Below are 22,717 nucleotides of genomic sequence, written 5' to 3' on the forward strand. Positions count from 1 at the left end.
GACCGTGGAAGGCTGTTATCAAAAATGATTAAAGCACTAATAGAGGTGCAGCCGTTCTTAGGCAAAGGGCAATGAAATGCTTACAATAATTTTAAGCAATATGGATGGCTGCTGGTGCAACTTCTGTGCACCAAAAGTCCCCTTAGAAGAAGCCTTCAGAGCATTGTCACTGCAGTGTCACTATATGCACAGACTCACTGCTGCCCATTGAGGCTCAGAAGCAACTCTGGCTGGCAAAAGTACCTGGAAAATGTATTAACCTGGTTAGGCTCAATATTTTGCACTTCAGCTCATCAGAGGACTGAGTTAAGCACCAGTTACTATTTAGTGGAATTTTCCTTGCCCTAATAGAAAGTATTTTTTTCTTTTTCCTTTTTTTTTTTTTTTTTTTGGTTCTGGACTACATTTCAGTACCTTGAGCCAGGGAGCATCCTTATGTAGATGTCATATAAGAAAGAAAGCAAATTGCTTTTGCTAACAAAAGCAAGGGACAATCAGTACCCAAAACTACCTGCGGAAGACAGCCAGAAAGCACAAATGAACAAGTAAACAGCTAAGTATCAATCTAACAATAAATCCATCAGCACAGGACTTTGTTTGTTCGTTTGTTTGGTTTAGTTTTTTGGTTTTTTTTTCAAGTATCCATCCCATTCTTCACTTTTGAAAATGCAGAGCAGGAAAAGAGGCTCATTCAGTGAGTATATGATGGTGAAGGAAGATACCATGAAAACAGTGAATTTCGTTGTGAATGTTTTTAATTTCCTGTTTAAGCACTATATAAAATAACCTACCTGAACCATTGAAAGAAGAGGAAATTTACATGATTAAAATAAGACCTGCAAATAATACCTTGAAAGAGAGAAAGAAGAATGATAGAGATAATAATTGGCTTCAAGTCATGCAATTTGTGCTGCTGCACAGCATCATAAGCTTCTTTTTCCAAACGATACTATTCAGTGAATTCTCTGCTTGTGTTAATGGACTTACAGTGATTTCCACCACCTTAGGAACTGGCCTACTACCTTCTGAGAGAAAAAATGGTTTACCTATTGCTTTAAGCAGTAAGAGTATTTTTTTCATGTTTTCTCCTACTGTAGTTGTACCTTGATATCTTATCCTGACTCCATTTAAATTAACTAGAAAACTCATGTGAGAGATGGGCCTTTATTTTTACCTCAAAGGTAGCTAGATTTCAACAGCTTTTAAATTGACATTAATTTCTGGGAAGAGCAGCAGAACCCGGGCCTTCCCTAATTAGAAATTGCACACAAGAAAGTTGCAGTTTATAAGAAAACCACAGCAAATGACTCAAACTCATGTTTAGTAATTTTGATCTGTCCATGGTTCATGTATAAAGGGCAGGAATAGGATTATTGAGTAGTCATGCCATAAATGTTTATAAGACCTTACCTCCTTGTTCAGAGAAAAAAAGAATCCGCAGTGCTTGTACTTACAATCCTACAGAATGAGTAAGTGAAACAAAGTTCAAGGTAACTTTTTATTTCCTAGCCATTTTTCTCAAATAAATACTCTATAGTACTAGAAGCTTCATGTTTTACTGTCCCGGATTGCCTTGAACTAAAAGCAATTACACAGCACACTCCTACTCAAAAGCCATTAAATAGTCGCTTGCAAAACGCCCTCGTTGCAGCACCCTAGAGCCTTCTGATATTTAAGTCATGAGCAACACGAGCCACCCGGAGTTTCCATTGCAGAGAGGGAGTCAAATGGCAGCACCACTGCTGTCTTTTATTTCCTGTACGCCGGCTTGTGAAAATGATCGGCCAGTTTAAAAGTTTCATGTGTCCCCAGTCGGTATTATTTACATTGACCTATTTTTTTTCAGTGATCAGTTGTTTTCTGCCGTTGTGTGTCTATTCCGGGCTGTTGTGTGTCTATTCCAGGCTATTCCGGACCATCAAAAGTTTGGAACAATAAATATGGAATCAGCACCACATGGTGGGGGCGGGAGGGCAGGTTGGTATTTTCCTCTGACACTTAGTGGCTCTTTGTGCACTGGTGACATTTGTTTATATATTTACTTATTACATGCGAATATGTCATATCTCAGGATCTTTGTAGCCTGTCCAATTTGCAGAATGAAAGATTAATTACATTATACTGGCATGCATTCCCAATATTGATGGACCTTATTGTTTCTCACAAAACCAACAGTTAATACAGTATCTTGTGATCAGATTGAGGGATAGAAGTATATTAAAAATTCCAAGTAGATTAATTTCCTGTATGAACCTAAATTGGTTTGACATTCGTGTATGCTAAAATGATTGGAGCCATCAATAAGAAAATAATTTGTAGCCCTGTTCATGAAAGGCAGAAGAGCAGATGTTTGTGGACTGTTTTCAGGAGTAAGCTTGCAAAAATAATGGATTTACCCAAAATGCAGTTTTGATTCTGTTAAAATTGCGCTCCAATATCACAGCTGTTCTAAGTTAGCCAACATGAAGCTCAATGAAGTAGATAAGCTGTCAGCCTTCATATCGTATTTGCTTTACTATGAAAAGTTATTAAAGTTCAATCAGCTTCATTGCGGGAGACAGGTCTACCCATGTGTCTATTGTCAAGGCAGGAAACTGCACAGGGCCCTGAGAAAAGCTAATGAGACTATAAAAAAGGGCTAGCCCTACGCAGACTCGGTGTGACTGCTGGGTGAGGTCTGGGAACACATGCCTGGCAAGTCCTCCAGAACTTCCTGCTAAAGGCAGTCTTGCTCTTTTCTGCAAAATGGCATTGCTTGAATGCTAAAATGTGGAGCTGGCTAGCAAGGATTTGGCAGGGACCGCCTCAGAAAGAGTAGGAAATGGTAGAGCCAGGACTTTTCCTTCTTTGGTTTCTGAAATGCTCAAAACTCCTCATTTACAGGAGACAGCTTATTCCACTGTCTGCTTTTCCCTCCTGCTCACGTGGACTGTCATCTTAGGCAAGACAGTCCTTCCTTCACCATTTGTGCAACTCTTAAACCTTTGTATCCATGCCCATTGACCAAACACTTTCGTTAATATATGTGTTCACTTTTTTTGCAGTAGTTTTGACAACTGCAGTAGTTGTATTTTGTACCATCTTTAACGTGCCTTCAATTTATCAGACAGCACCTTGGATGCCTTTATAACCCTCAATACACACACAGAATGCTGCCTTATCAAACTCAGCCCACTTACTTAGACACAGTATTTGACATGTTCTCTGCACACATGGATTACATGATGGAAATACCTGCATACATACATTCAGCCAACATGCCCATTTGCTTGCACTTCCGTAGGCGGCACTCCTGGCATTTTCTCCTCATGTACATGTCCATCTCACAGTTGCCTCCATTTTTACACTTGTATACTGCATTTTTTGTGATGCTCCGTCTGAAGAACCCTGCACAACACAGCAATGATGTAGATAAGAGAAAGCACTCAAAGTAGCAAAACAATCAAACTGAAGATCATCTCCATCTCCTTGGGGTTTGTGCAGGATAAATTGTAGACCCATTTATTAGACATGACTCCAAAGTAAGGCATGGAGCTGTGGACCTTGGGAAAATTCAAACCCAAATCTGGAACCTATTAGGAGTAGTTTGAGCACCAGCTCTACAACTGTAGAGGTAATGCTATACAAATAGTCAGTGAAAAAATATGGAGGTATTTATGTCTTTTGAGGTACAGGCTGATCAATGCAAGTGCCTAAGAGGAGTTAACTGCAGTTACCATCCCCTCAGCTCCTGAGAGCTTCTGAAGCTCCGTGTGCTGCCCACCTCAGGTTTAATAAGGAAGCTCTAACATATCTGCCTGTTGCACCTGTGACCTCCTCCCCTGTTTTCAAGATGTCCTAGTCTCTTTCACCAAACACTGGACACCTGATAAGTGAGGCACAGTAGTTAAGCAATCCCCCAACTTTGGCTACACAAGAAGTTCTGCTGATGTTGTCCCTGGATTGGCTCCAAAATTGATCAGTGACAACTGCAAACGGCAACTGATCCAAGAAATCTACTGGACCTTTCTTCCATCAGTAAAAATCTATTTGGGCACTGCCTAACACACCTCAGAAGGCAACAGTAGGCAAAATGAATAACACAGAGACATGAAATTTCATACAATAAAAGAGTCATTACAGAGGTTTTGCTGCCAGTCATCACCTAAATCTTTAGCATTAACCACTGTGCCATCACAGTATTTCTACACTATCTTTTTCGGGGCAGAGACCATTTCACATGCATCAGAGAGGATATTAACTTTCTCTTGTGGCTCTTCCAAGGATCCTTAATTCTCCTTTCCAAGATCAAGTTTTAAAATAGACTCCGAGGACCTTCTGCTGGCACATCACTGATCTATAGGGCAATTCAAACTAGACACTATCTCTGTGTAAATTTACATTAGCCAGAGCTAGGCACAAAGCTTCTGCTTTTTCATTACTGCTAGCTTTTATAATAAAAACACTATAGTCTTCCAGCTGGTACTTCAATGGCTAAGTGCGACACCAAAAAACATCCAGTCTGCCATACTCAATAATGGAGCAAATTCAAAGGAGAATCTGAATTTTTCTCATTGTGGGGTTTGACTACGTATTTTCAAAATGGGCTGAGCAAAGATACTATTTTGCTGAATCTGGGGAAGAGAACAGATGACATGATAATTTTGCCATTGTCACATGACAATTTCTCAACTCTGGCATACATTTTTTTTTAGTTGCTTAATCTCTTCCAGGCACCAGTGTGTAGCTACAGCAAATGATTCCACTCTTTGGTCTTAACAAATCTGACATTTCCCTGAATCTTCTTCAATTCCTGCTAGAAACCTTATGTGTGCTGTCTGTTTTAATGGCTTCTTTTCACACAAATAGACTTGACTGACATCAGTCTCTTTTGAAATGCAGATTACTTAGAATCTTCAGTCAGTCTTAGGCATTATTTTTATTCATCATTCACCTGGAGATTAATACACCCCATAGTACAATTTACTGATCACAGAAGGGAGAAAAGGGCCTAGATTTAAACTGTGTGTTCATTGTGTCAGTTTAGGACAAGTGCATCTGCTTTACATCATTTATGAATTTTATTTGTTAAATTTAAATCCTATAATTCATGCCAAATATTAATTAGTGGTAAATGGTAGAAAGCTCTGCACAAATATTTATGACATTCTAAGTCAGATTTCTGACATTATCACTAACCCTGTCCACAATGTGTGTATATCCTGTTTTATGGAGGAACAAAGGCAAAGAGCCTTAATAAATGAACTTTCAGAAATATGCAATAATGTAAAAACAGGATAAAAATGGGGATGAAAAAAGATGAGAACCAACAGGACTCAAATATTCTATCTTGAAGTATTGTCTTAAAAATGAAATGATGTATTTTTTTTGGCAAGAAGTACTGTTTTTAGCACTACTCTCACTTCAGTTTTACCTTGAAGTGACTCTTGAATCATAGTCTCTTTGAGCAGACTATTCCATATTTAATTTTGAATTTTTTGTGCATGAATCAAATTTTTATATCTTTTTCTTACTAATAATTCCAAAGGGAACTCAAATGACCTGAAATGTTTTATGTGTAGCCTTCAACACCAGATGTTTTCACAGAAACTCGGATGAAAATCAGAGATGGCATTTGTTTCAACAGTGAAGGAGTTGCCCCTAATGCTGAATGTATTTCTGGCACAATCTAACTTTTAACTGATCTCACCAAATTACAAAAAGCTCACTCGGGCTAGAAATGCTGAATTTGTGTTTTTCTCTTAGCTACTCATAAATGTGATTAATTACAGGAAGAGCTGCTCCTGCGTTACTGGTGCTGATTCTTCTTACAGAAGTTACAAATGCTGAAGGAAAGCAGCTATTAAAATGCAGATTAAAGCTTCACAGATATCTGTTTGGTGTTCTCATGTCCAAGTGCATTTGATTTCTTAATTTAAAAATTCTTGAAATCCCCATTTGTTAATAAAACGCCTGCTCCACTCTGTCAGGATATCAAGCAGTGTTAGAGAGCTGCTTCCCCCCATGCACACAGCTGGGGGTAGGATGAGAAGATGAAAGCGGACCCTCCTCTTCACAGGTAGTCTTCTCAGTCTGGCATGAGACACATGAACTGTTTCCAGGAATGGTTTGAAGACTACAAAAACTCAAATGGCTCCTTTGTGCCAGAGGGAATTCATAACTAACTTTCCTCTCAGCAGATCTTGTTCTATGGCTTTATTGAATAAGTGTGATACTATTTATGAGTTCAAAGAAGTTCTGTGATGTCTCAAAAAGTATCCCTATGCAAACTAAGGTTATACCAAAAAGTCTTTGATGTCTATCTGCAAAAGTTGTCACAAAAATGACCTCAACTGTAACAGCTTTTAAAACATAATATATTGCCCAATATTGTAACAGTTCCAGTGAACTGCCTCACACATTATGGACCACTGCTGTGATGCTATTATTGTAGATCAAGGCAGTGTTTTTCAAAGGAAAGTAAAAGAGATGAGGCACACCTCACGCACACCCCATTTTTTTTTCATGTACCACAAATGTTCTAGAGAGTAGATGTCATCCTTAATATGCTTTTGCTTAATATGCAAATTATTGATGAAATATTTCCTAATTATTCTTTGATTGATGGTAATGTAGTAAAAAAATATTGATGGTGTGTGTACTGTGCAGATCTTGAGATCACTGTTCCCTTGGCATCGGAAGGGTCACTGTACCAATAGAGCGGAGCACTGGAGGGCAGGCATCATTCCTGTAGGGAGGAATCTCAATATTATTATGGACACATTAACTGCTGAAGAGAAAAGCTGACCTCATACTTGGATGTGAGACACATGAGATAGTCCTTTCACTGCACTACTAAGAGCACAGCTGAAGTTCCAAGTCCAATTTGAGGTACTATACTTGGAGTAACATATACTGATATGGAAAATTCCACAAACGCACAAAAATGATCTTAGGTCTAGAAACCATAATACCTTCTTCCCTTTGTCATGTGGAGTTAGTGTTCTCAGCACATTTTTTTACTGAATCAGCTGTGTATAAATAGAATGCATTATCCTTAAATAATTCAGGTTTTACTGCTTGATCAAGGGTCCTTTTCTTTGCAATTGATCTTGCATTAATAAAACAGAGTGAAAACATAAACTTATCCCAATAAAAGTGATAAAGTAGTGGTTGCATAGAACTATTCAGGATGAATCAGAAGAGAAGGGAACACCTTTGACTACATTTGACTCCAAGATTGGCTTTAGTCTGATTATTCACCTGTAACCTGCCTCCTCCTAATTATTATTATTATTTTTTTTTTTACAATTCCATAGCTTGTAATTTTAAGATCTTTGAAAAATCACTGAAAATAATTCTGTAAGTCATTTAATAATCAAGTTAGTGCGTGGTAGGAATAGTTTTCTTTAAAAGTAAATATACCCTCACTTGGACTCTTTACATTAAAATTGCTTTATTATGATAGCATTAATATGAGTTAGTACTCTTTTTTTGGACTTGAGACTATTCACACAGGCATCAAAAAAAGCATTCTTTTTATTGGAATTATAAATTCTATTAGATTATTTGATTACTGGAATCTGTTGTGACCTCAGACGTGGCTGCATGATAAGTAAAGCATAAGCTAGAATTAACTCAAAGTTCACTATCAGTGACAGTGAGCTCCACGCACAGAAGGGGAGCATCTCTATATTTCAGAGCTTCAGTACTGTCCATGCTTTAGACCTTATCCATAGAACAAAAATGATAATGACATATTTATTCACAGAGCAGAATGAATTCTTCTATAATACTCCTCTGCCCTGCCACAGAGGAGCCATCTTTAGGTTTAATAACTGGTCTATTGGCATATCCTTTTGTTCTCCTTTGCTACAATACCTGGCAATAATGTTACCAATAATTACAATGATTTTCTATATCTTGCTTATCCCTACACAGACTGGTGGATATCATTTCTCTGAGATCTTTGTCACAGAGATATGGTTTCTCTCCTGAAAAACTCCTTCTCTAAGAATAGAGGCCACCCCTTACAAAGAAGTCTAGAATTAGAAAGGTCATTTTGTTTCCCAGACCCAGAGACAAATACCATATATTCTGGGAGTGATGGGAAAGAGGTTCTCTGGAAATAATTACTAGTTTGGAAATTGGGCTGGATACACAGCTGATATCCCGGGCACCCTGGCATTGCACTCCCAGAGACTACTATGGGTTTGATGCCTACAGACACTGATCTGGATGAGCATCCTCCAAGATAGAACAACCAAGCTGCCAGGCTCCAGACACAACTCCACCATGGAATCTGTTCTTCAGCTAATCAAGACTCAATCATAGCTTAAGAGCCATAGGCTGGTCAGATGTGTTCTGTTCACAGGAAGATGATGGAAGAAGCTGCTTACGTGTTGTATTTACTAGACAATAAAGAATAGTGTACGAGAGATGCCAATGGACATCTCTAAAGTGCTTGACGATTTGGATAAATCTACCAAGAAAGAAAAAACAAAAACAAAACAAAACAAAAAAATGCAAACTTTCAGCAACCGCTATGCTTATTAGCTGAATTGTATTCTTTAACCACTTTCATCCTACCTTTGCATCCTTCACAAGTCAGAGCGTTGTAGTGGTACCCAGAGGCCTTGTCACCGCAGACCACGCAGAGTTCTTCTCCTTTCACTCGTCCCGTGGAGTGGCCCAGTCTGGGCTTTTTGGCCACAGGGATATCCATTATCTCCGCCTCTCTCGTGAAAAAGTTCTCTGAGGGTATTCTCCTGAGCTCGTACATCCCAGGGGAATACCATTCCTCATGCTGTGGAGGGTAGAAGCCCAGCGGGTTGGAGTAATAAGGCGGCGAGGAAATCTGGGGTTGAACTTGGGGAAACGGCACACTGCTGTACTGTGTGTAAGGTGACACATCTGCCTCTTGCACTGGAGAACTCATTGGCTCTGAAAGGACACCTGAGAAATAATCATGCAAAAACAATTTCTATGACAACTATGAAACCACAGTTAAGAGAACAGTTGCCACTTCCCAAAACGTGCATCTCAAATACAGTGAGGCTTAATCAAAAAGGCTGCATTATCTGAGCTCAGATTTCCTGTGATCTTAGTTACACACAATACATAGCAAACCTTGAAAGATCCTGTGCACCTAGTATTATAGTGTATTGCTAGTATTTACTGTACTACAGAAGCGATACAAAGTGCTGTGGATTTGCCTAAATCATATATTGTTTGCAACTCATCTTTGATAATAGTAAATGGCTCAAGAAGAAGCAGCAAGACATACAGCTGGAAGTCGGGGCAGAAGAACAAATGAGAGTAGTGGTGACAGTTATTTTTAACCATTTCTTTAGTTATAGCTGCATTTAGCTATTAGCTGCATATAATGCAGTTGCCACACAAGAAGTCAGGGCCCCATGTGCTAGAGCAGTGACTAGCAGATGGTCCATTGCAGTATGTTTAGAAAGCCCTCATAATTAGTAACTCTATTCTACTTCTGGAAGAAACCAAAAAAAAAAAAAGGCTTACTATAAAAAGTTAAATACAAAAAAAAAAAAGATCATATCCTCTTCTTTCACCTTGCTTATCCCCACTCAGAGTAGTAGAAAGAGGAAAAGGAGAACAGAAAGACTGGGGAGAGAGTAAGATAGCAAGATCTATAACCTGGTCTGTAACACATGGTCTTAGCAGCATTCCCCGTCCAACTGCATAATTGAGGTGCATTAACGAAGACTCTTGCTTCCAGCAAAAGCTGAAAGCATCCTAAATCAGAAGAGGCATTTTAAGACCACGCTGGTTTTCTGAATAGTGCATTACAAAGTACACAAGAGTCTAGACCAAATAGTTCCTTATCGTAAAAGAAAACTAATCTTATCTTGATAATTGGAATGTACATATAATTTTATTCAAATATTAATAAAGGTCTCAGACGTGCTGGTTTCATGCTACTGTAAAGAAAGGGCTGGCCCACAGAAATCATTAGAGTTGCAATAGTGTAAATCAATGAAAGAAAAAACAGAAACAAGATCATTGCAATACGCCAATATTTGTGTAGCTTTAGCAGCTTATCTACTTTTTTCTTTTAGAATATTTAAAATAAGACTACTGAAGTGCACACAAATGTGATGGTACTTATAACCATAGACCTTTTAGGCTATGTTTTGCAACATATGTTTCTATAAAAATCTGGAAAGCTTACCAATATTATCAGAGTGAAAATTTTACTTAAATGTAGGCATCATTTTACAAATATTACAATTACAAATATTTACAATTTACAAATATTACAAATATTACAATTTACAAATACCACTTGCAGCTGAAACTCATTGAAGAGTTTTGCTTTTGTTTCCTCAAATTTTACACAGAATATTGTGCATTGGATTAAAAAAAATGGCATATGCTTCACGTAGTTTGTAAAATTCAAAGAAAGTTTTCCTCATACAACATAAGCAGTGTTCCCAATTTCTAGAATTATACTGAGGCTGTGTGCCTCAATTCAAGGTTCAAGAATAACATGCTTTATTTGAATATTACAGAAATTACTATGATAATATGTTTTAAAATTAAAGTTATTGTTTCAGGTAATCACAGGGGAAAATACTAAGCCGCATTAAAATATGAAGCCCTGACTCCCCTAATAGGATGTTCATGAAGGAATTTAAAGAAATAAGAACATAATTCAGGATTAAGTAATTTAGAAACCATATTGGAACCATTAATGAAATCCTGGTTTAATTTCGAACAAATTATTTTCAGTTGGATTAAACAAGGTCTAGCATCCTGCTGTTTCAAAGAAGAATTCACCAGATCACAAACAATTCTAAACAAGAAATGGCAATATCCTACCTTAGGCAGTCTTCCGCCTGACCATTTCTTGAAGAAAAATACTGTCTTTAAGATATCCAGACCTCTTTTCCCTCTCTTTCTCTTCTCCCTCACTTTAAATACTACGTATCAAAAAAAACTTCTTAGGTCTGCCTTAACCCATATCCTGTTGATTTCTTTACAGTGAGAGCTTTCTTTAAGACTAGCAAAGGAGTGACACAGGCCAGAGGTTATATAGTTTACTGATTAACTTTACTACGGAGAAGTATATCTGTAAATGTCTGAAAGCATAGCAATGCCAACTCCCACAGCAAATCTACCTGTATAAAATTTGGTTACCACTCAAGTGGGTGCTTCCAAGCAGCCCAGATACTATAATTCTGTAACTATTACAGTTTATCTGCTATAAAAATTTCATCAGTAAAGATTTACTCACTTGAGGCTATTCGGTGCAATAGGTTAACTTTTCCATATTACCAGGAGCAGCTGACTGTCATAACAGATGCTTCATAAGCCCAAAAACACTTGTTTTGTGTTTCTGAAAAAGACTGGATTGTTCAGGCCTTTTTTGACCCATCTGTAAGGCTACATAGAAGAGAGCCAGAGAGATCTCCTTGCCCCGGGCCAAGTGGAGAGGATTGATTTGCCTCTGTGTGGGAGTAGCTCTATCTCTAGAAAAGACTGGACACATCCACATTATATAGTATCCAGTGCTGATTTTACTCTGGGCCTTACATAGCATCCCCGTGTTTCTTGGACACTGATGTTTTGTATACATTTATTTCAGCTCCAAGTGTGTGAAGTAATGTGAGGGGCTGTGTTTCTCACCACCACGGTGGTCCTGGGATACCATGAAACAGAGCTTGGGGTGTTGAATCGGGGTGGTTCTGAAGGTAACTGAGGTGTTTGAAGGTGCAAAACCCATTGAGATAGTGTTAGAGGACAATATGGGCTAGAGCAGAGAGCCAAATCTCTTGTAGTGTTGTCTTTGCTACCTTTTGGGGATTGGTCCCTAAAGTCAAGTCCCACATATTACCCTACTAGTAAGAAGGATTGCACAAATGCATTTGGGGTTTGCCTTGCACTGTGGTGCAGCCTTTGTCCTCATAGCCCCATCCTTTTCCTTTTTCCATTTTTTAAGATTTTTCTCAGGGATCCGCACTCTGCTTATTTTGGCTTTATCTGTAATTATTATATATACATACAAATTTCTGTTTTAATTTGTGTTGCTTTGTTTCCTTTTGATCTGGGGGTCTGCTCCTGGCCTCTTTATCCTCTCTGCAGGCATAAAGCCAGATGCTGCATCATCTGCCAGGTGTTGCTGGAGACAGATAGTTAGTTAACATATCTTTTGATATGTTTAATCGATTTGGACACTTGATTCTACTTCTAAAACAAACAAATAAAGAGACAACATGAAAAAAATAACCAAAACAAATGCAGGCTACCTGGAGGAGTCAGCCTTTTCCAATCACCTTGGACACTGTTCTAGTCCTACAACAATCTGCAGTGTCATTTCATCTTTTTTCCATTGTCCAAGATTAAAGACAAAATTTACTACATTTTTTTTCTGTTTTGGCTACATTTCATTTTTGTTTGTCCATTCCAAAGCAGCTTTTCTGTGTATATTTCAGGGGAGCTATTAAAAGTGTTAATTCCCCCAAAACTTTCTTTTCAAATGGAGATATGTACAATAAGGACATGTTTGCATATAAATAACTCCTATACAAGGTCCTTTCAGCACAAATATAGAATAGTGCTATTTTATAACAGACCATTACTCACTCATCACATAAATGGCAGTGCATCTAATATCGTTTATATTTCAGATGCCATGCAAATAAGTACAATTGCAGTCCATTTTTAAAATGTGGAGAAGATAATAAAATGCAAGGAGTGTCCAAAAGCTACTTCAATCTTTTGTAAAAAAAAAAAAAAAAAAAAAAAGGCAAGTGATAACCATTGAAAGAATTCAGAAAATGGGTATCTCGCACAGAAGTACCGGCCCTAAAAAAACCCAGCTTTCTAGAAATGTGTTACTACACATTTACTACACTACTACCAGGTCTTGCTAGGGCAGCACTTTGTCTCAGCTGAATTTCCAAGTCTTAGAGCAAGGCTCATCAGCTTCAGTGTGGCCTTTGTTAATGCAGCTCAGCAGCACAGTTTGCATCCAGACAGTTTGGAGAAAAATGGAGTAGCTCTGGTCAGTCTACAGCTGTCAGCTTGGACACATCCACAGAATAAAATCATGGCTCCTGTGAATTAAGCTATGGAGTTCCCATAGGTTTCTGACCCCTTCTATGAGGAGATCTGGGATGTTTCTCTGTCTCCTGGTTAACGATGTTAGAAAAAGAGACAGACTTTTCCAGGAAAAGGTAGAAGCGAGGACTCCTATTATTTCCATTTTGAACCTCTCTTTTCAGGGACTCATAACTACAGTAGTGAAATAGCCACTTAAAAAATTGCCAGTTACAAAGGCAGGAAAAGATACTTTACCCTAGACATATGTAATACAATGCACCATTGCCAGCTACTGAAAGATAGAAAATCTTTTTTTTTTTTTTTCTATGAAGTGTTCTGGAACCTGCGACAACTAGAAATGTTGAGACCAGCAAGTACAAGTGGCCTGCGACTGCCATGGTGAGGAGCCTCACAGCATAAGCAAGTCATGATTGACAGCTCTGCTTTGCAAAGACCTGGACCCAGTGCTAATGTGCTGAGATGCACTTGGATTTATTTTCAAAGGTCCAAGAAACCCTCTGGATAGACTGAGGGAGAAAAGGTTTTTTTCTTTTTAGCAGAATGCAAGTATGTACCCTTGAAAAAGGACACTGTTTTGTGTAAGTCATGCTTGTAAGGCACCTGTTCCTCACCTGTATTACATCAGAGCTGTAAAATGCGAGAAGTCATATGAGAAATCTATATTCTTAAAAGTATTTTAAGAGAGAGGATTTATTCCTGTTTCCTTGGGTGTGTAGCCTGTGAGAACTCAATGTCAAAGAAAAAAAAGCGAATAGCTAACTTAAATAAAATTACAAGGCAAAAATGATTCATAAAGGAAACTCAAAAAGATGGAGTCACATCTTAACTATAAGATATTTTCTCTGTCAACTCAGTTTTGTATTATTTGTTTGCTTTAATCTGTAAAATTGAGTGACATCCACAGAACAGGACCACATAAAGCAATTAGAAGCCATGTGAACTGAAACATAGTAGGGATGCAAAGTTTCCTTCCTAATAGGACACTAATTCCACTCCTTAATACATTTTTTCTTTCTATTACAGAAATCTCAACTGGAATTGAATCTCCATTGCGCAGAGCTCTGAACACCTGTAATGGGAGACACAATCCTTCTTCTGAAGACCTGACTGTTCCTGAGTGAGATTTTAGTATAGGGAAAAGTATTTTAACTTAGCACACATCCTTGTCTTTTGACATTAGCTGATCATGACCCTTAAAAAAAAACACCAAAACAACAAAAAAAAAATTGCCAAAGTAGACATCAGAGGGAAAATCCTTTCACCACAAGTCTTAAGAAATTTAATCCAGACTTTTAAAGGGATGACTGAATATAAAGTTCAGCATCATAAAACTGAATACCATCCCCTTCTATGTATATTATGCCCTGGAAGGTAGTAAGGACGTGTTTTAAACTGTAGTGATTTACATATAATTTAACATTTGCAGAATGTTGCATTTACTAAAAAAGTATTTCACCACAGAACAACAAATTGGGCTGGAGGATAAGCAACAACACAGTAGCACATAGGCTTTTGCATATCATTAGTGGCACTGTTTCAGCACTAGCACTTTATACACGGCTGCTATAGCACTGGTTTTGGCTGGAGCTTGGGGCATCAGGGCAACTCAAAATAGCCCTCCTGTGTCAGTAAACTTGTAGAAACTCCTTGCAGCAGGTGAGATGTTTCTGCATGTCATAGCCTCTCTTCTTGCATCAGACAGATGAAATGTTTTCAGATTTTGCATCCTTCAAAAAGGCAGAATTCTGCTCTTACTTGCAAGGGAAACTTCTGAAATGCTGTAACTTCTCATGGGGGTCTGTGGCATGTGCAAGGCCCTCAACATATTGTGCTACTTGGCAGGACCCCCACAGCTACCAGAAGACAGGCTAAAAGTGTGTTATTCTCCTATTTCTGAGCAGCAGATATAACAGAAAGCAGCTCCATAAAGTATTGATCAAGGATTCTTCATTCATTAACAAGACCATGTTTAGCCCTAACAAAGTACTACAACAGAGAGTAAAAATTTTGCAGCCTACATTATAAGTTTTCTTGTACACTGAAGTTAAAAGCTTTTAATGGTCTGAATAAGATAAATTTTAGTGTCATTGAAATGATTTTCACGCATCTGTGTAATAAAGCAATGTACATAAGTTATACTATATCTTTATTAGAAGTGAACTGAAAATAATATCTCCTCAGTTTGGCTTAAAGGACTCACATGAAGACCACAAAGGTCTGTCTTTGCTGAATGATTTCACACTGGCACATGATACCCACATGCACCTGAACTGGAATTTCAGTGCATTTTCTTCTAGGTTTCTGGGCAAAGGATGATCTGCCATTCTAACTTAATTTGGTGACTTACCAAATAAATGAGGAGCTTCTGCAAGAGAAAATCCATCAGCAGCAGCTAACTGGGAATGTCCTATTAAATTCATTTCAGATCCCATTTAGTCCCCAATGCCACAGTAAAGTGATAATCAAGAAAAGTTGAAAGGAGATTCTGAAAGATATAAAGCAAAAAGGATATTTAAGATGAGATAATATCTCATTAAAGTTACAACATCTAAATCAGTCTTTAAATAAAATGCTTCATATACTTTGCTTATTTTTCCTTGCTGCGATACATTTCATATGTGATTCTCATGCTGTTCATTTAAAACCATGGCATTTTTTGCTCAACCTTATTCAGATATGCACCGAGCGAAGCACTGGTATGACCTGCTGAGGGCACATTGCCCAGTCCCTCCCACCACCTTCCACAGAATACCGGTTGTTTGCATTATTTTTTTTTCATCACTCTTTCATCATTTTGTTGTTTGCATTCAGCAAAAAAAAAAAAAAAAAAAGTGCAAGTTTATGGTTAATTTAGAAGACTTCCAAAGCCAGGAAACTTGAGTTTAATCTCCTGGGACTGGCTCTTTATCTTGCTTTCAGTAATTATTGGCCGAGATAAATGGTAGCAGAAACAGCAAGCAAAGGCTTCCTGTAAATGCTAGACTAGTCCACCCCGGCTCCCGTAATGGTCTCGAGCAGACGTACAACGCTCACGCTTGGCTTTGCACAGGGAGATGCTCGTGCTCCTCACTAGCAAACTTCCCTGGTGCCCTTGGAGACAGATGCTGTCACCTCCCTAGGAGGACTCAGTGAGGGCTCAGCATGTTCCTCTAGCAAAAGTGGAGATACCCAACAAAAACGCGCGTGCAGCAGGAAGTCCCCGCACTGAGCAGACTGGAAAGTAGTTTATGAGAGCAGCAATCACATGGTTTAAATATAGTCAGACTTGGCTATAATGATTCATTAAGTTCTTTTTTAACATAAACAGAGGCCTTCTAATTAGAGGGGTGCATTTTAAATGTCTACCCACAGATAATTTAAACAGTTTACTCAGAAATGTCAAAAGTTGTTTGTGTCATAGACCAGATGAGGTTCTGGTGGCAAGTAACATGTAAACAAATAGTCTCAAAGCTCACATGGAAACACAGTTTTGCAACAGCAAAACCTCTATGTATCATGGGACAGGCATTGACAATCAACCCAGCAGGCCCATGTCTACTTCCAAACATTTTACTATCTAACCTTGGTATTTCTGAGGGGAAGGTATCTACTCTCAAATCAAAGTCCTCGAGAAGGGCTGCCCACACAAATTGCCCAGAGGAGATGCGAGCTGAAAGCCAATTTTCCCAGGAGCCTCCCAATGGCAGTCCCTAGTGAGAGGGCTTCTCTTACCACCCATTTTAAGGGCCTGCAGTGGGAGAAGACAACAGGACAGTGTGGAGGACTTTCATAATGGGAAGTAAGAATTTCCAAAATGAGGCATCTTAAGAGGTACCTGAAGGGTTTTCTGGATTTTATTGCTCTCCTTTTTATTAAGAGAAGTCATATGCACCCTCGCTTCATGTGACAGCACTTCAGCAGTTTTACTGCGGCCCTCAGGAGTTCACTCTTGGAGGACTAACTCTTCCTGCAGCTGAACTTGAAGATCACATCCCACCAAAACTATTTCTTGACATGTTTCTTCATCTCAACAACACAACACATCAGCCTTGAGATAGTGAATCTTTGTATGCACATGCAGCACCTAGAACTTATCTTCTTATGAAATTTTGGATCTCACTACAGTGTATACTAAAGCCCCTTAAATGTTCCAAATCTTCATTCCAAAATGTTTTGTTACACAGTCACACTTTCAATGGATAGTTTCTTTGCTTTTAAAGTACATATCTTATGTGTCTGTCTAGCTTGTGCTGTCAATAAACAGAAAGAAAGCTGCATTTTAAAACTCTAATATTGTATTTGTATTTTTACACTCTCTTTGAACTGTCTATAAACCTCTTTCATGTTCTGAGTCTATTCAATTTTTATTATGTTATTAAATAACACCACTCTTTAATATTGCTCAGCATGCTAGAACATTTTGTTTTTTCTAAGTCCATCTCTGCCAAATTAATGTAGCCAATTCCAGTCAAATATTCACGAGGATCTTACAGTTCCCACCTTTTTTCTTTTTTTTTTTTTTAATCCACTTTCTTTAATATAGTCAACTGATGTTGATCATTTACTGGATTTCATGGGAGGAAGTATTCTCAACCACCTTCTCTAATCTTACATTCAGAGGATTTCTGCAAAGTGTAAGACATAATGAACATTAAAATAGGCTAGAAATATATTTTCCACTGCATGTGCCCTTGCTGTTATATTTACTGATGGACATTTTTGTGTTCCCTTGCTGCTGTGAGCCAACTACCCCGTGTTAGATTTAGAGTTGACCACTATGCAGGTACTGACTGATCTCCAGTTTCCAAGGCTGCGTCATGCATGTTTCCATTATCACAATACAGAGCATTTAAGGGCTGCTTATTCCACATTTTGCTCATTTCCAGGTGTCAGAGCAGTTATACAAGGGGGGCAACACATCTCATCTTACTGCAGTTCCCATGGAGCATCTTCAGTAGCGTTACCCTGGCATGTGGGATATTCCTGTCCAGAGCCAGGTACCTTGCTAGCAACATTGGGTGACAAGTGGTACCATGTATTTACATCAATGCTTATTAAATGTTCTTAATTATGTATAATTTTTACATGTATCCTTTAACATATGCCAAAATGGTCAGTCAATTCATTTTATGCGTTCTATGCTTAACTGAGAAAACTGAGATTTATACTATATGTGATTTGTTCTACCACCATGCACATCCATGCATGTTCATTTGACTTTCTCATGGCTTATGTGTGCAAGGGTATATACAAACATATATGCATACACATATGCATGTGGGTATAGGTTTCAGTTTTACCCTTGACTATCCATGGACTGCCTCGGACCATACTAGGATGAATAGCAAAGCTTCCCTTAGCTTCAGAGTGAGCAAACCCAAACCTCTTAATGAAGTAATTAAAGCCAAAATCAGTTAGACTTACAAGAAAAACAAAAGCATCCTAGCCCCATATTTTCAGAAAAAGTGACAAAAACCACTTGATCATCAGGAAAACTCCATGAAAGTCTAATTGCATTTTATCTTTGTAGGAAGAATGACCAAACATGTTTTAATTAGTCAGTAAAGGAAGATATACCAAAGCGCTGTCAAAGTTTTACACAAATATTACTGAAGCATATTTCTGTCACTCTGGCCAGTAATAGGGTCAACTTCTTTACATATCTGACTGCCAGTTGCTCAAAGGGAATTTTCTCCAGCATCAATCTGTAGCCTGATCCAAACACAATTAACATCAATGGGAATATTCCTGCCTAGTTCACAGGCATTTGATCTGGCTCTATGTCCTTTAGGTAGAATATTTAATATAGTGCATCACTTATTTGAGAGGCTTTTTTATTTTGTTTGTTTGTTTTAAAGTGTAAGAAAGAGAAATGAAAGCGTTGTGAAGGTTTGTACTCCTTGTCTTTTCTTGCCAGACTGCATTTGTATGCATGGCACTATGGGCAGCTACACAACAAATACAAGCAAGAACATGAGCAAGTTTGAAAACTAGAGCTAGGGATGGTGTTGCTGTGTTTCAGATTTAGTCTTTAGGGCTTTTTAAGGCAATACAGAAAATTAGAGGAGTAAAGGCATATATGCTTGCAGCTCATTCTGAGGGGAAAATATTTACCTTTAAATCAATAACATGTAGAACTGAAAAATCTACCAAAAGATTTGGTGCCACCCCCATAGGTAGGCACGTAACTTGAAACAGATCAGGTCAGATTTGGACAACTTCCCCACCACCTTTTCTCTGTACCTTCTTTTCTTCCGCATCTTTTGCCTGTACCTGGTAAGACTGTAAACTATTCTTTCTCAAACTGTTTTTGAACTCCTATCTAGCCTAACGAGACCCCAACTTTGTTCGGAGTCTCTAGGTTCTGCTTTAGCACAAGCAACAGCAATTAAAAATGACAAACCAGGGTCAGATGAACACTGTCTTTATAGTTTTCTGAAGATAAATGACTAGCAGGAACATTCAGAATACACCGACATTTTCTTCAAAGCTAGATATGAATTCAAACAGCAGATGCTTCCTAATCCCTACTGCTTTTGCTAGTTATGTGAAATAAGTACTAAGGTCCTGGAATTTCAGAAGATGCACCTAGAATCTGTATGCAGATCAAAAATTTTCTTTTCAAACAAATAAATGACACAATTAACTACTCCCTCTCAGACTGTCCTCTGTTCTCCCCTTGAACACATTTAAACCGTTTTCAGTTCCTAAGAAGGAAAAAAAGTGAACAAAAGAATACAATTACAAACTTGATCCACATAATTAACCAGTTTGTGGTCAGCTTTCTTTTTCCACTGACACACAGATGCTTAAGTCAGCTTCTCAATGAGAAATTCTAACACGGTAATCATTTTTTTCATGACCTCAACATTTTTCCCAAGGGGAATTCCTTCTGTTACACCACTTGGACAGCTGAAATTACTTCCCCATATAGTCTGTCTTCCATTGACTTCACTATTCTTCCATAAAATACTAGTCATAAAAACTGTTCTTTTCTGGTCAAGAATCTGTTAATATCCACAACATCACAAAGGTGAAACACTGTACTTTTATACCACACAATTTAATAGACTCAGATTTGAGAAATCGTTACTTACTGTCCTTTTCCGGAATATTGCAGATGGCAGGATGTAGTCAGTTGTGCACTCAGTTCAGTATCCTAATGATTCTCAAACAGGAACATTTTTGCTTTGCTTTTTTTAGGTTTAGCAGAAGCCTGTAGTGATAACACGATGAATCAAAGCTTGGGATCACTGGCTCAGTGCCATAGTGGACAAGGATTACTCATTAACGTTCCTGTCTTTGCGAAACTCTCTAAACATTGGTTCGAAGTATGAAAACTTTGCAAACCCATCAGCACAGGGACTAGATATGATTATTAACATGCCCTGGCTATGGGTGTGGGGAGGCGGCTCACAAACTGGGGTGGAATTAACTTGTAAAATATTACCTTTCTCTTGTACACGTACATTCTTCTTGGTCATTTTTCTGACACTCTCAGCCTGTGTGTCTTTCCCACTCGAAGAGACCAGATGGCCTTGCAAGACATGCAGTTGACTTTTTTCACAAAAAAGGTGACTTTTTATATTTTATGCTTTTCAGAAAAATTAGAGCATTTCAGAGTATTATAGTGAGTACTTAGGTCATTGATGGGATCTGGGAAGGTTAAAGTCCAGTTCCCAGATCTGTCACACTTTCTAACAACAAACCACATCATCACTTTGTTTTGTGCCCAGCCCATAACACTTCAGGCTTTAAAGCGAGGCCCTTAGCTTCTATACCTAGTGATCTCACACACCTTTTGCATGCAAAAGGAAGAAATTGCTGACAGTAGAGTGTAAGTCAGATCCCTGCTGGGCTGAAAACACTCGAAACTACCTTGTCAGATAGGAAGGAAGCCTTGGACAACTTCATTTGCACTTACCTGGTGCAGTAGTTAATTAGGTGAATCCAATTACTGTACATCCAAATTTCTGTATTTCCCTCTCCAGAGAAGAGAGGTGCTGGACAGCAAAAAGAGAAGTTCGGTGCTCTTTGGGAGAAAGGCAATAGATATTGGTCATGAACATCCCTTTATTTTCCCCATATTTAAGAATTAAAAATGAAATTAAAAAAAAAAAAGAAGGTTCTATAGTCAAAGAAATGCTTGGAACAAAGGAACGGGTTTTAATTTCCTTATTCACTAACAAATGTGTTGCATTAGAGTATTTTTCCTTTCCTTATAATATTAGGTGTGAAAAAGCGACACTTTGTCCACTAATCAATATTTTCAAGACTTTATCGGAAAAAGCAATGAAAGAATCTTCATGATCAAAAGGGGAGAATGTTGCCTATAGCGATGACATGTGGCATTACTAGTTCAAGCCAGGTGTTCATATTTTATTATGGTTGATGTGCAAATGAAAATTGAACAGAAAAGAATTAGAGCAAATGAAATAACTGTTCTGTAGTGTTACAGGAGACTATCTGCACCATATCAAGAAAAAGAAGGAGAAAAGAGAATTAAGTCCATCAAACACAGGATATCTTTTCTAAAACAGCATTGCATGCTATAATTTCTAAAATTTCACAGAATTTACAACCCGAAACTTCTCTGCACAATATTAACAACTACTTTGCAACTAACAGACAGTATGAGATATAAAATACATCCACATCATTAACAGTGGAAATCCATCTTTGGCTACAAATAAGGAGATATGTAATATTGAAGGCTAGAGGTCTGCAGCATAGAAAAAGCAGCTTCGTAAAATCCCCACCTCATGAAAGAGATGGATGTTTTGTTGTAGCTCATGTCTCCACCTTCCTGCCACTCTGCCTGTTCTCCCCGTAAATAATTATAATCCTGTGTTTGCACTGACAGATTAGCTCACATGGTGTAAGTCTCAATTTGGCCATGGGAAGGCAAGAGATAAATCCTGGCAACGAAGTAGTTTTTCTTCAAAAGCCTGGGTGGGAAAATCTAGCAAAGGAAGAGGGAGGTTGAAGGAAAGAAGGAAAGGAAGTAGTGATAGGTTAGGTATTCCTTTTCAATGCTTTCTTCTCTTTCCTGTATTTCCCTGCAAGCATCACCTCACATTCAAAAAAAAAAAATCATATACTAATGGTCAGTAGCTTCTCCTTTTTGCTTTAAAAACCTTTATCAACAGCTGTGCAACATCTACTTAAGTAGCTTTGTGGCTACTTACCAACCAGCTGCTTGGAGCTCCACCAACAGAAATCTGATCAGTCACGACTGGTGAGAGACCTTGGATCCATGTTTGATTTATGGGCCGAAAGATATCTTCCATAGTGCCCAAGACCTGCCTGTGCTCAAGGCAGGAATGACACAGCAGATAGGCCCAGAGGTGCCTAAAAGCCCACCCATGTTCACCTCCGTGCCAGCACGGACCAAGACACCAGTTACCACTTGGAAAGCATTGCAAGACCCACTAGGGATCACAACCCGGCCACCGGATAGGAGGGTTATCTTCATCCTTCCATCCAGCTCTGCAGTACCCTGTATTGATTGCTGCACAGAGGACACATCGTTCACATTACTTAAGTTATGGTCTACCTCTTTGGATTGGCCATTCTTTATTCTAAAGCACTCTTCAAATACCACCAATCACCACTCTACCGAGGAAAGGAAGCATTTCTTGAAGGATGGCCAAAATTATCACCAGCT

The 22,717-nt window shown here is 38.4% G+C and overlaps 1 protein-coding gene across 2 annotated transcripts in view; it reads right to left on the reverse strand.

Annotated features, from left to right (window-relative positions):
* The window catches only part of NR1H4 (nuclear receptor subfamily 1 group H member 4), a 34,847-nt gene extending 14,543 nt beyond the window's left edge, over positions 1 to 20,304 (reverse strand). The window contains exons 1-4 of one of the 2 annotated variants that reach the window (XM_088532879.1): positions 20,148 to 20,304; positions 15,419 to 15,556; positions 8,569 to 8,934; positions 3,247 to 3,387 (exon numbers count right to left, since the gene is read on the reverse strand). In XM_088532879.1, the coding sequence (XP_088389005.1) occupies positions 3,247 to 3,387; positions 8,569 to 8,934; positions 15,419 to 15,503 (592 nt within the window). In that variant the 5' untranslated portion in view covers positions 15,504 to 15,556; positions 20,148 to 20,304. Of the gene's footprint in view, positions 1 to 3,234; positions 3,388 to 8,568; positions 8,935 to 15,418; positions 15,557 to 20,147 lie in introns of both variants that reach the window. The other variant, XM_088532878.1, reaches the window with a different exon arrangement.
* Positions 20,305 to 22,717: the final 2,413 nt, after the last annotated feature.

This window comes from Tinamus guttatus, unplaced genomic scaffold, assembly GCF_059628265.1.
Source record: "Tinamus guttatus ecotype Peru unplaced genomic scaffold, ASM5962826v1 Tinamus_guttatus_pri_ptg000472l, whole genome shotgun sequence".
NCBI lineage: Eukaryota > Metazoa > Chordata > Aves > Tinamiformes > Tinamidae > Tinamus > Tinamus guttatus.